Raw genomic sequence first — 13,443 nt, forward strand, 5'->3', positions numbered from 1 at the left:
TTGTGCTTAGATGTAGATGACCACTGCACTACTTTTTGCAAACCATAAAGTAAAAACCCCAATGTCCAAATATAAAGAATATATTTATATATAAAGAACATAATAAAGAAAAGTTTATCAAGAACAAGTGCAACCAGTTACTTTCAGACGTCCCTTAAGTAGTGAGTAAATAAAACAAACGCAGAGTTTGTAGCAGAGGCAATAACTCAAATGTTTGTTTTTCTTTTTTTTCCCATATTGCACATGCAGCAATAACATTTAGTTCTCTCACAGCACATGGATAAAACACAGTCAAAAGCCATTTTGAATCTGAATGTGTTTTTGCAGACCTGGGAGACCTTCCTGAGGACAGCAAGGTGAGAAAATGGTGACCTGAATGTAAAAAGTCTCCCTCAATCTAAGTAGCACGCCAATGACACCATGTCCTGTAAATGTCCTGCAGTGTATGAAACTGAGTCCCAATGATTTCCTGTGCTGCTGTGATCACTCTCTGTAGGGCCTTCATGTCAGCTGCTGTGCTGCTCCCAAACCACACCAGCATGACATAGGTGAGAACGTTTTCAACAGAACACCTGTAAAAGGAACCCAGCAGCTGCTGAGAAAGTCCTGTTTTTATAGGGAACAAAAACTGCCACTGCAGTACTTTCTGTCCCAGGGTAGTAATATTTATGTTCCAATGTAAGGTTGTGTGATGGATGTGGCCAAGAATTTATAGGACAGTCTCTCTACTGGATCTCATTGGAATTGGCTTCTGATTTAGTTAATCATCTCCTTGGTTTAGCAGACGTTAAATATCAGTTAGGTGACGGAGAATGATGCTGTCTATTGTATCGAGCTAACCACAGGAGTGTCGTCTACAAATGTTATCATATTATGTGTGCTGTAAACTGATATTCAGTAATGTGTAAAGTAAGAATAGCAGATGACTCAGGATGCATCCTTGGGGAACCTTAAACCCCAGCTTGTGATATTTTGCAAGCTCAGACTTTATTACGTCTCTAGCCATGCAAAGATGGCACCTGAATCACAAGATTCTGTGAAGTATTCACTCAGGCATACAAGTACAGACACTTTTTCAGAATGTTATTTCAAACAATCTTTTAAGAAATTAAGGCTTTTTCTTTTGATGTAACAATTTTTGTTACTCCGGTCTAAAACATAATGTTTCAGCAAAATTAGAACTAGAATAAAGTTTGTGACAAAAAAAATGGAAGCTCAGTGGGGGAATTAATAGTGCTGGAAAACACTGTATTTGTTTAAGTTATTGTATGTTTTTCTTTTTAAGAAGATCAAATGGTTCAGATACCTTAAAAACAGGAAATAGCCTCTTAGTTTAGCCCTGAATCAGTAGCTGCAAACTGGATGCAAACTTCAAGATCAGAGCAGTAGTGAATGAGGCTATATATTTTTTACAGTGATGAATGACCTTTTATATCAGTGTGATAACTGGCAATAAGCACCACTAGAGAGGTTATTTTTGCTGAAAAAGAAAAACTGACGCAATGAGCTCTAGACAAAGAGTCAGAATATGATGAAACAAACATTCTCCTGATAGTATATTTTGTGAAAGACTTAAATATTACAGCAACAAATTGCAGACGAACAGCAATCTGTTTTCTGTTTTGCTCAGCAATGAGGCAATCACTAGTGCAGGATTTCTTTCGTGTTGCTCTCTTTTTACTTAACACAAACGGCTACATTAATATTCCAACAGCCGATATGTTTGCACTCTCCTGCTGAGGTTGGTCTGGCAATATCGCTGCATGAGAAGGAATTATTAATCACACACCAGCTTCCCTGACTGCTCTCTGCTGTTGTGCATTAACTGTTGCATCGTGAGCTGCTGGTGCTGCCCAGGAGTTGAGGAAGTGCGTCTCCTCTGAGTATTACATGAGGAGGAGAAGGAGTACCTTTCAAACAGGAAATAAACACTCCAATGATCCTTCAAGGAATTAACTTCCGACCTATTTGCAGCACTTTTGAACACTCTTCTCAAGTCTGTTTGTCCAGGAAATATGACATTGATAGGTGTGCTGGCAGACATCACGTTCATACCTTATTTTTCACATTGTGGTGCGAGATTTGTGACTCGATGGAGCTCTGAGTGTTCACATCTGACACAAGAGAGTCAATGATTGTGCATCAAGGAGAGCAATGTATTTAGAGTCGCATAAATAAGTTAGGTCATGTTTATGTAAAGCACGTTTCAGCGACAAATGTTTCAAAACAGCTGGAGGAGCTACAGAGATGCACTTTTTAGGCAGACCTGTGAAGACGCTGCTGCCAGAGTCAATACAACTAAAGACAAACACATGGATGAGTTTCTCTAGATCTTGCTGCAACATTAGTCCTCTAATCCTGGAACATTTCTTCAGGTGATAAAAGCCTGACTTTGTAATTGTCTTTATGTGTCTGAATGTTCATGTCTGAGTCCATTGATACAACACAGATTTTGGACTTTATCGATAGCTTCTAGTTGTAATAAATGAAGCTGTGTGATGACTCTTGATCGTTACCCTGCAGGTCGAAATATTAATATAACTTAATTTTTTAATAAGCTGCAGAAAGTTATGGCACATCTACACATTGGTTTGTTCTAAGTATCTGTTCAGTGCATTGATGGGTTCTGAGTCACCTGATGACATTCCAGTGTAGGAGCTTTGTATCAGTCAAGTACTGTAGCAGAGAGTCCAACCCAACTCTCTGGTCTTTTTAATAATATAACATGATATACAATGTTTTTTTCCACAGTCTGTATTTACATGGATAACTATTGGTTAATTGATGCAGTGAAAGTGAATTATCCGAACATGTTGGGAGCATAAACATGTTGTACTATAGTGTGTTTAGAGGCTTTAGCTACGTCAGTAAAAAAAGAAAAATTTGTCAGGAGACTAAATGAGACAATATAACACCCAAAAACAATTAGTAGAGAAAAGAAAAACTACTTTTGCAAGAGTTTAAAAGAAAATTTTGTTTAGTGTTCAAGGAGAGTAGTCTTGACTGTGCAGTAGAAAACATAATAGTAGGTTGTCGTATGAAGGAAAAATCCTTGTTTTCATATTTTGATTAATGCATCTCTGCAAATTTTACGTCATATTGTGTAGATTTGGCTTGAAATGTGCAATTTATTTTGAACATTTACAGTGTGCAATTTTACAAGTTTACAGTGTAAAATTAGCAGGATTTGAAAGGATAAAGAGGATGAAAACAACAAGGTTGGCTTGATGCAGTTCCACTTTGATTCCTGCATGTCATGCGATGTGTTGCCTCAGCAGCTTCGGTGGCCTCTGACAAAGCCCTGGCTTTAAACTCTGCTGTGAAGGATTGTTTCCATCGACATATAACTCATCAATTCCATGTCATGTTGCCACACTCTGGTTGATCTGCTCGGCTTACTCCCAGGTGGCCTGTCATTAGTGTTGTCATTCAAATTCTGTCTTCCTGTAGTGATTTATGAATGCACAGAGAAACCAAGGGGGGATTTTTGGACCCAGTCTCACAAAAGGAAGCTTTTAGGTTTAAGTCTGTCTCATAATTATCAGAACATTTAAGTGTTAAGTGATTCAGTTCTACATACACATTATTTTTCTATTAAATTTTGATGTTTAAACTTGGACCAATAAAAAAAAATCAAAGCAGCAATGTAGGGCTGATGAAAAATGCTTGTATGCTTTACAGTATGTCCTCTGAATATTTGCTTAGGGCTACTTATGCATGAATTATTGCATTAATCTGTGTGGCCTGGAGGCAATCCTCTTGTTGCCCTGCAGAAACTTTAATAAAGGTTTTATAATAGTGGCCTTCAGCTCATTTAAATTGTTTGTCAATGTGTCTCTTGTCTTCCTCTTGACAGAATCAAATGGATTCTCTAATGGGTTTAGGTCTAGCAAAATTTACTGACCAATCAACCACTAGTATATTCTAGCTATTAGAGCAGCTGTTTGTACTTTTAGCAGTGTGATCAGGACAAGGATACATTTCTATGAGTTTGTTACATCTTGCCAGTGGAACATTTGCTCATTCCTGGATTTGATGTTGCTCCAGAAGATCATCAGCAATTTAGATTTTTTTTAATTTATGTTTCTGAACAACTTTGTCCCTGATTTGTTTTCAGGTCTCCTTGGTATTGATGGAGTTGTTGATTTAGTGTTGATGTTGCAGCCTCTGGAACCGTACAGAAAAGATGTACATTTACCAGACCATGTGACACTAAGATTGCACATTGGTGAACTTTACTTTCTTAAAATATTTGACTGACGAAGGTAATTGGTCACACCCGAATGCTTTAGAAGCGCCACAGCACTTAGCCAATGTTAATTTTTTTTATTTAAAATTTTACTTTATAAACATTTAAACAAACTCTTAAAACTCTTTAAAATGCCAAGAGGGGTGATGACTATTGCAAGACGTTGTATGTGACCTGTGCTTTGTGACCTGTGCTGTATTTTCCCTTTTTCCATTGCATATTTATTCAACGGCATTTCGAAGTTCCTTTTTGCATTTTGGATCAAGGATAAAAAATCAAAAATCATAACAGTCATCTGCTTGACAACTGCTAGCAGAACGTACCTGTTTTATGTTAGTCATAAAAGATTTCTGTAGTGAAATTCCTTTTACTCTTATTTAACTATTCAAATTATCTGAGAAACATTCTTTTTAATACTGAGAAACCAAACCTTACTTATGAAAATGTTCTATGTCTTGAATGAACTGCTTAGAGCACTACAATATGGGTCAAGGTTAATGAAAAGTTCAGAACTAATTAGTTAATTTAAGCTTTTTATGCCACGAAACTTATAACTTGTAGTCTTATCCAGATTCTCCACTCCTTTCCAAGCACAACTTGCTCCTGCACCTCCCTGCCACGCTGCACTGTACTCTTGCTTTGTCGTTACAAATGACCGGTGAGATGATGAATGTTGTTGTCATTCTGACACAGTGCTGCAGTTCAGGCTTTAAGGGGATCAATGTGAACCTCCCCTCCCCAGAGATCCATTCTGCTCTCAGCAAGCCCCGCTACAGCACTCACACAAAGACCACAGCATGACAGCAACACCTCACTCAGTCGATCCGAGCAAAGCCGCCATGAAAGTCAATAAGTGAAAGAGGGGCTTTTTTCACCTTTAATTACATATGAGCCACACATACAGCATAGGCTGTCACATCCCCTTTAAAGGAAGCCTTACAGTACATTTCAAGTTTGGCCATTTTTGTGTTTTTGCATAAAGCAGAGTGATTTCTCCCACTGAAACAGGCTGAGTGCTCTTTACTGCCTGCACTTTACATTTATGCTGTCTTATAAAAGTTTCTGCTCGATGCAGTTTGATTTGTTGTCCACTGTTTTATTATTAGTCTCTACATTAAAGTGAAAAGACGAATGCACTTTCTTTTGACTTGCTGGATGACAAGATCAATACCACACTCTCATCTGTGTGTTAAATTTCAGACAAGAGCAAGAAGTCTCTGAAAGTCCAGCATCACTGAACGTCTCATGAACAGGTTGCACACATTTTATTTATTTACTTATGTAGACTGAACCTCACGGGGCTTCTACGTGTAAAATTCCCTGAGTGGATTCAGAAATGTAAAAAAAGCAATCTAATTGGTTTGGTTTAGCAAACCATAACTAAACAATGGGCAATGTCAGTCAAAATCAGTGCACCACATGATTATTAGGAAATAATAAAGCCAAATATCTTGCAGTCTCAGTTAGTGCTGTTATCAATACTTACCTGCAAAGTCTTAAGATTTCTTCTCCAACCTTTCCAGATCTATGCAGTGTGCAGCTAGTTTTTCTGTCTAGATATTTTCCCACTCGGTGTGCATTTCTGTAGCTTGGAGCCATGAAGCTTCAATGGAATTGGTGAATGTTTTTGTTTGTTTGTAGCATGCTGGTGTTTGTAGCTAATGCTAGTTGGTTGGTTAGCATTTGGAGCCAATTGTTACATAATTAAACTTTCTAAACTTATATATTGAATTTATGCAAATGAATCCATTTTGACTTAGGACACATACTCAATTGTGGGTTGTGCTATGTAATATTAATATGGAACTTAAACCTGAGTAAAATTGATTTACTGATGATAAAACTATGTGGATGTCTACAAATAAGTGCAAAATGTAAACCTTGCATGTTTAACAAAAGGTTTAAGATTTTTAAAAATACCACCAAACTCGGTCTATGTCCATTTCCAATGCACTTTCTAAAGGCAATATGTTACCCTGCATTTAGAAGGAAAATGCATGCTGCCAGGTTTTTATCATTTGTTTGCTGGTTTTGTTTCGTTTAGGTATTTTATGCAAAGCATGCTAAAAGCCAGGAATCATATGCCTTCCACTTTCCAGTCATGTAGCACTTTATGCTGATATTTGACCAAAAGATATGCCAATAAAATATATTGTTACAAGCTAGTCACATATTTTAGCAAAAAAATGCTTATATTTCCTTTGGCTTGAGCAGGTGACTGTACAGGCAGATAAGATGTGATGTTTCAGCTACCCAGACCTCATAGAGCTTATGCATTTTTCCGTCTTAAGATTTTTGAAGTATTCTTCTGAAGGTGACCTTGCAGGCTGCTCTCTTTGCTCCCGTCAAATGTGTGACTAAAGTAAAGGTTTTGCCTTCTTTTTTATTTTCGTTCTCTTCAAGTCTTTCATGTTGTGGGATCTTGCTCTCTGGCGCCTACACATCAGAGTTTTTTTATCATAAAAGAACAAAGGCACCTCTGATGAATAAAAGAAAAGAAGTTTGCTCAGCGCACTGTTCCTACGTCTGCTGTGACAGACAACAATCTGTGTGATACAAACAAACACAATAGGTGAGTTTTCTTTCATCAACAGTAATATTTAATAATGTGTGAAAACTACAGTTAGGTTCTTATTAAAGAATAATGTTCTGTGATCTTCCCATTTTCTTTTCTTGTACTTTTAGAAATTCATGTACTGTGCAGCCTGTTTGTTTTGGACTGAGACTTGCTGGGTGGTTTGTTCCTTACCTGACTGACTGAGCTCATATCGTCCTTCACTGACCAGAGGCCGAGATAATAAGGTTTGGGAGTCAGAGGTGTCACCTGGCTGCCAGCATCCCAGAGACGCACATTTTACAATCTGAAGAAAATGGACATCCATAACACACTGCGGCTACGGAGCCTTTGAACCTCTTCACATAATTGGAGCTCCAAATGCTACTGAGGGGGTTTTGCTTGAAAATCCTGAGCAGTTAATCTTGCTGTGTCTCAGTGGTATGGGTTAAGAGCTGACTTTTATTTGCCAACATGACTGCAGTGCAAAAGCCCCAGTTCTAACCAGGATGTTTTTCCTTGAAACAGAACCTTAGTTGATTGTGTTTAGAGAATAATTTTAGCTTGGAGGCGAAACACTAAAGCTACTTGTTTACAATTGTAATATGTGGTTGATTCTATAGTCCTACTGCAGCAAGGCATCCTCAAACTAGCTTTCTGCTTCACAGAAGTTATGAAGTTATTGTTGTGGAATGCTATAGCTATATAATATATACAGTACAGACCAAAAGTTTGGACACACAGTTGTGTCCAAACTTTTGGTCTGTACTGTATATTCAAAGTAATATTGGACTGAGCTGCCAAAAAACATTACTGCAGAGGTCTTGGTCATTGTGTCTCTGTTCTCTCTGTCTAACCTTAGTCTGGTGTTCATGTTTTTTTTAGAAAGCAGTGCTCTCCTCCTGTGACACCTATGATACAAGTTTAATTGTGTCTTCTCATTTCTGATCTGTACAGACATGTACTTTCATAACAACATGCCCATAAGGGATGTGGGTGTTTCATCTTTCCCTAGTGTTTAAAGACAATCACATTTTCTGATGTTTTCCTCAGACACTGCACTATTATGGCATTATTTTCATGCCACCAACCTAAGTGCACAGTGGACTGATATGAGAGTTTATACATATGGGGGAAAAAAACACTAATTTGTGGTGTGTACATTTAAATTCCACACTCTATCTCTCTGTACATGTTGTGGCACGCAGTCAACTCTGAACTCTTGCTCTGCCTCGTCTATGATCAATTCACAACTCATCCAAGTGTATGTAAATAAACCACACTTTGTGACGCGTCATGAAGAAACCACTCCATGTTATAGAGAGCAGTTCAGGAGATATTTGACTGGTAAATTTTGTGGTTGAATTCAGCTGGTTTATGGAGTAAATCTGACCTGTTTTGGGATGTGGGGGAAACTCACAGCTGATAAACACACCGTCGTTAAATGGCAAATTTACACACTTTAGTTATCAATTTCAGCCAATAAGATGAAAGTTTGAAAGAAACACGTGGCTACTTTACATCGCCATCACATCGCCCTGTTGGTAAAAGAAAAACGCCCAGGTTTGTTCACTGGTCCACTGGTTCTCACTATGTTTGGCCCAGATAACTTTTGCTGTCAGGGTAAATGTTGTGCAAGACATAAATATTATAATGCATTCCACACTGACTGACTGCATCTAGTAGATGTAACACCAAGGCATTCTCCAGCCAGCCGAAAAACTCTCAGAAAGCACAAACACTAATTGGAAAATGGAACAAAAGATGAAAAATTCTAAATACATATTTCTAATTAGATATCTGCACAGCTTCTGTTAACATCCCCAGGTAGCTGATCAGTTTTGGAGACAAGTCTTTTGAAACTTTGATACTTGTTTTCTCCCTAATCTTTTTTGCAGAGTGCCAGCATTCAAATTTCCACATCTTGATGTTTTTTGGGTTTTTTTCCTGATTTCTATGTGTTTAACATTATTAGAAAACTTAGTATTTATACTTTCAGAATCTGTCGTTTGTTCTTGGTTTGATTGTGGCTGGTCACAATTACAGGCAGATCTTTTTCATCCAGGCAGAGGATTGCTTGGATGAAAAAGATCTGGCCACAACCAGCAAATCAAAATACTGCATTAACTGGAAGAAATGTCAAAACAAGGCACTTGTCCAGGGAAAACCCCAGATGAACATAATAATATCAACACTTGAGTTTTATTCATTAAGATTATGGAGTAAAGCATTCAAATATGCTTCATTTGCATTTTTGCATTTTATGTAGTATTTTATGTAATTTCTCAAGCCTCACCTTTGAAAAGCTTCCTATGTCACTGCTCTCTTAGGTCCATAACTTACATGGTAGCATTTATGGAGTCTTTTTTTAGCACCCTGCAGTCTGCTTTCACCGGGAGACCTGGTCATGTTGGCAGTTTTGTTGAAGGTCCTCAACTTTGAATATTAGATCATTTGCCACAACTTGGAATTGCTTATTTCAAATCATTTTGAGAACTCCTCAAATCTCTTATCAGACTCACAACATTAAACATCCATATGTCAACGTCTGTTAGGCTCTTTTACCACACTCCACCATGAACTATTGCACTACTATACTGAGAAGGAAGGTTCTCGACTGTCCTGATGGACTTTATCTTCATTTGCAAATTATAAATCATATCAGCAGAATAAATGATAAATCCCTCCTTCTTTTAGTGCCTTAGAGGGCCCAAGAAAGCCGAAAAACCTAAATCCCTCATGCACTTCATTATTTCCATCCTGTAAGGCACTTGTCCAAGATCATCTAATATATAATCCGCTCCGTTAATGTATTCCTTGTCCTGAGAGATGCTGTGACACGTTGAGCATTATAGCATCCTATAAGGCCGAAGAAAATGGGCCATGCAGCAGAAACGTTATTGCTCTTGTTTCAACGACACCACTAAAAGCTGCAGTCGGCCACAGCTTATTGCATATCGAGGGACATGCTCACAGGATTTGTCTGAAATTGTGAGAAAGATGACAACCACAGACAACAAAGAGTGACAAGGAAAGGAGTCTGCTGCAAAAGGAATTATTAAACAAAAGACAAAAATAATGGAGAGAAACAAGAATAACATTTGTCCTGTTAGAAGAATTTTTGTAGCAGTTGTATTCCAGCATTACTACAGTGAGTCATTCAGCAAAGGTTTGTGAAGAATTATTATTAGTTTTAAAAACTATTCAGCCTGCCTGATAGTCTACTGATGCCCCTTTTGGTGACTAGAAATCCCTGAACTACTTGGGGATGGATAAAACCTTCCAGACCTCTTAGGCCTCCTGGTTCTGGTTCTGCTCTGCATCACCAGATCCAGAACCAAACATGGAGAAGCAGCATTCAGCTTCTATGCTCCACTAACCTGGAACAAACCTCCAGAAAACTGTAAAATAACCGAAACAATGAGTTCCTTTAAATCAAGTCCAAAACTCACCTGTTGCCTTTGGTTCATAATGGCTGGAAAATGAATCAACATTTTTGATGTGCATTTGCTTGGTGATTTTTATGAAAACATTTGACAAAATGGAAAATGTTTATTGCTGGTACAAAATATATTTACTGTATCAGGTTTTTATGACGTACTTTGAACTGCTCTGTTGGTGATATGTTCTATACAAATAAGCTAGACTCTCAGTGATTATTGTTCAGATAATGTGTTACAAGAGAGATGGGCTGAGCTGACCATCTATATTTCTACTGGTTGCTGTGCGAAACTGTGTGCCAACTTGAAAATATGGAAACAGTTCAGTTTATATTGATTTTGACTGAGTTGAATATGTTGGAAAAAATCTATGAAATTGAAATATTATTCACTACTTTGGGCAGCTAAACCCTCAAAACTGCTTAATGCAACTACTGCAAAGTTCCTAGTGACACAGTTATTAAGGGAGGAGGGTGAGTTGATTCAAAATACAACACCTACCTAATTGCAGCCAGATTTGTCACATTTTTTATGTCTACATTTTGGTTGTAAGCAGTCGATGCTTCAGGTGCTGACAGGGTTCAAGGCTCTGTAGTCCTGGGCAGGATGCTGACCAGTTTGATCTCCATTGTCATTTATCCTGACTTCCCAAAAATGACCAGTTATTAAAAACCTCCCTTAAAAGTTTGATTTTATGATAACATCAGCATGTTTTGAAGTAATTTTAAAGGGCTCGTGCACCAGTACTGGAAGGTGAATATTTCATATTACCCAAAAGGTTCTAACTGTCACAGTTCTGTTTTTGTGCAGATCAAATTGTCACAAGAAGACAAACAACCAGGAGTTTGTTGAGCTTTTCTGGCAGCGTGGATCAATCTCTGTTAATGTTTTAACAACAGCTAATGGGACATATCTGGGTACCGCAGGCGAAACTGAAAAATCCTCCACAAACTCTTTACCTGCATATCAAGCCTGCTTCTTTGAGTGTGTAAATACACACAAATATGCAACAACATTTTGATCAGCTGTGATTACAACATGGGTCTCGGTTCTCCTGCTGAAAAATCATCATGTTTCAAAGCAAGATGCATGACCGTCAGAGGACCTTTGACAGTCTTTATTTTTATCTGGACACAAAGTGTTTGTTTCCGGGTCTCACAAGTATATGCAAGGTTAATCATATACATGTGAGATTTGAACACAGGAGAGATCTGGAGAGTTTGCATGCAAGATGAAAACTGTTAGCTTAACATTTCAGTGAGCGTGCTTCATTAGCACAACACTGCCCTACTAATGAGGTTACATCCATTCCTAAATTAATCTGTCACTGATTTTTTTCATTCATTTACAGCTTAAGATAAACTTGATCTAAAACTAGATAAGTATGGTCTAATTTAACTTCAGACTGAGAAAAGATATTCATGTATATTTTTATTCTGTGTATATAAACTTTTACATGTCATCTCTATTTTTTTTATTTGAGTGCACAGACAAATTGTTCACTTTTTTCCTCACTTTCTCCCTCCCTCTGCAGAGATCAACATCTGAGATAAAACAAACAGTAAAGTTGGATAACTGCAACTAATGCAAATTGTAGAGTAGTAGATCGAGAAAGTGAGGAGAGTGGACAGTTTGTCTATGCAGTGCACTCACATAAAATAAGAAAGATGACATTTATACACACAAAATACAAATATACATGAACAGTTGTCTACATCAGATGTCTGAGATACTTTCACACTGGCTGTTTGGTTAACAGTGCATGTTATTTCAGACATGTCTCACAATTGCACATTGGACTCCAGTGTGGCTAAATCAGCCGCTTGTTTGACTTTTACTTGCACAGTCCAAAGATCAGAACATATCTGAATAAATAGGTAAATCCTTCACAAGTTCAGGACAGTGTTGCTTGTACTGCAGCAGGTGAAGTTTGCCTAAAGCCAAAATGAGGTCCTTCTTTTTTCTTGGGGCATTGTTGGTTTGCGGTTTGGTTGGATCCCAGGATACCATACAAAACCAAATCCAGCAGGTCATGGCCAGACTGGAGAAAATTGAGAGGGAGAACGAAGAGAGAGGTTAGTTAGCTGAATTCCTCATCTCTTTCAGTCTTGTTTATGTAGTGAGTCCAAGTCTGAGGTCATTAGTGGAAATTATTTGTGCTTCCAAAGCTAATAGGGCTCAAGTGGCATTCTCTGCTGCACTCATCGAGTCGCAGGATTGGACCTCCATAGGGCCTTTTGATCGTTGTCACATACTGGAGTTCAAGAAAGTGATAACGAACATTGGCAATGCGTATAATCCAGAGACAGGTACCTTCAACTATTACTACTAGTGATGATTTTACCTTGTATTGCATTGGTCTGCAATTAAAGATGTTAAACATTGGACAACAATGGGAGTTTGGAAGTTGTCGGTCATTCTACATTGTCCAGGTGTCGGCATCTCTGTCTCTAACACTGATGAGATGTTTGGACCTCGTTCTTTGTTCCTATCTACCTGCAGGAATTTTCACAGCCCCAGTGAAAGGACTCTACTACTTCCGGTTCACCGGAGTAGTTGGAGAGACAGGGAAACTGAACGCAGGACTGAAGAAAAACGGTGAGAACATTGTCGCAATCTACCACAAAGCAGGGAGACAAGCCAGCGCTTCCAACGGAGTGGCGCTGGAGCTGGAGGAGGGGAACCAGGTCTACGTCCAGCTCTTCGAGAACGAACTGACCATTGCAGATCAAAACCGGCTCAGCACCTTCAGCGGGTTCCTTGTCTTCCCTCTTTGAGGGAAACCTCTGACCACCAAAACGCAAAATGCATGATGTCATTTCTTGAATGTTTTGTGTAACTGAGCTGAAAACTACAAACATAACTAAATAAAAACATAACACTCTAACAAGATGTGCTGTAATTTTTTTCTTCATTTAGTAGTTGCTTTAGTAGTAGCCCTATAACCTCATTATTGCACTTATAAGTTGTTTCTAAGGAGGTCTTATATATATATATATATATATATATATATATATATATATATATATTGTATATTGTGCTCCATATAGAATAGAAGTACTTTATTCATCCCAGCAGGGAAATTACTTCGCAGTTACAGCATAGAGACAAGACACAATAACAACTACCACTGAGTAGTAGTTGTAGATAAAATAAAAAATAAAATAAAATACAAAATGCTATAAATTGTAAAATATAAA

General features: G+C 38.0%; 1 protein-coding gene across 1 annotated transcript; it reads left to right on the forward strand.

Moving 5' to 3' along the window:
* Positions 1-12,121: 12,121 nt before the first annotated feature.
* On the forward strand, positions 12,122-13,130 carry LOC116728709 (complement C1q-like protein 2). Its single transcript, XM_032576989.1, has 3 exons — positions 12,122-12,318; positions 12,412-12,552; positions 12,746-13,130. The coding sequence occupies exons 1-3, from the start codon at positions 12,189-12,191 to the stop codon at positions 13,018-13,020; spliced, it is 546 nt and encodes a 181-aa protein (XP_032432880.1). The 5' UTR covers positions 12,122-12,188; the 3' UTR covers positions 13,021-13,130.
* The last annotated feature ends 313 nt before the right edge of the window (positions 13,131-13,443 follow it).

This window comes from Xiphophorus hellerii, chromosome 11 (genome assembly GCF_003331165.1).
Source record: "Xiphophorus hellerii strain 12219 chromosome 11, Xiphophorus_hellerii-4.1, whole genome shotgun sequence".
Taxonomy (NCBI): Eukaryota; Metazoa; Chordata; class Actinopteri; order Cyprinodontiformes; family Poeciliidae; genus Xiphophorus; species Xiphophorus hellerii.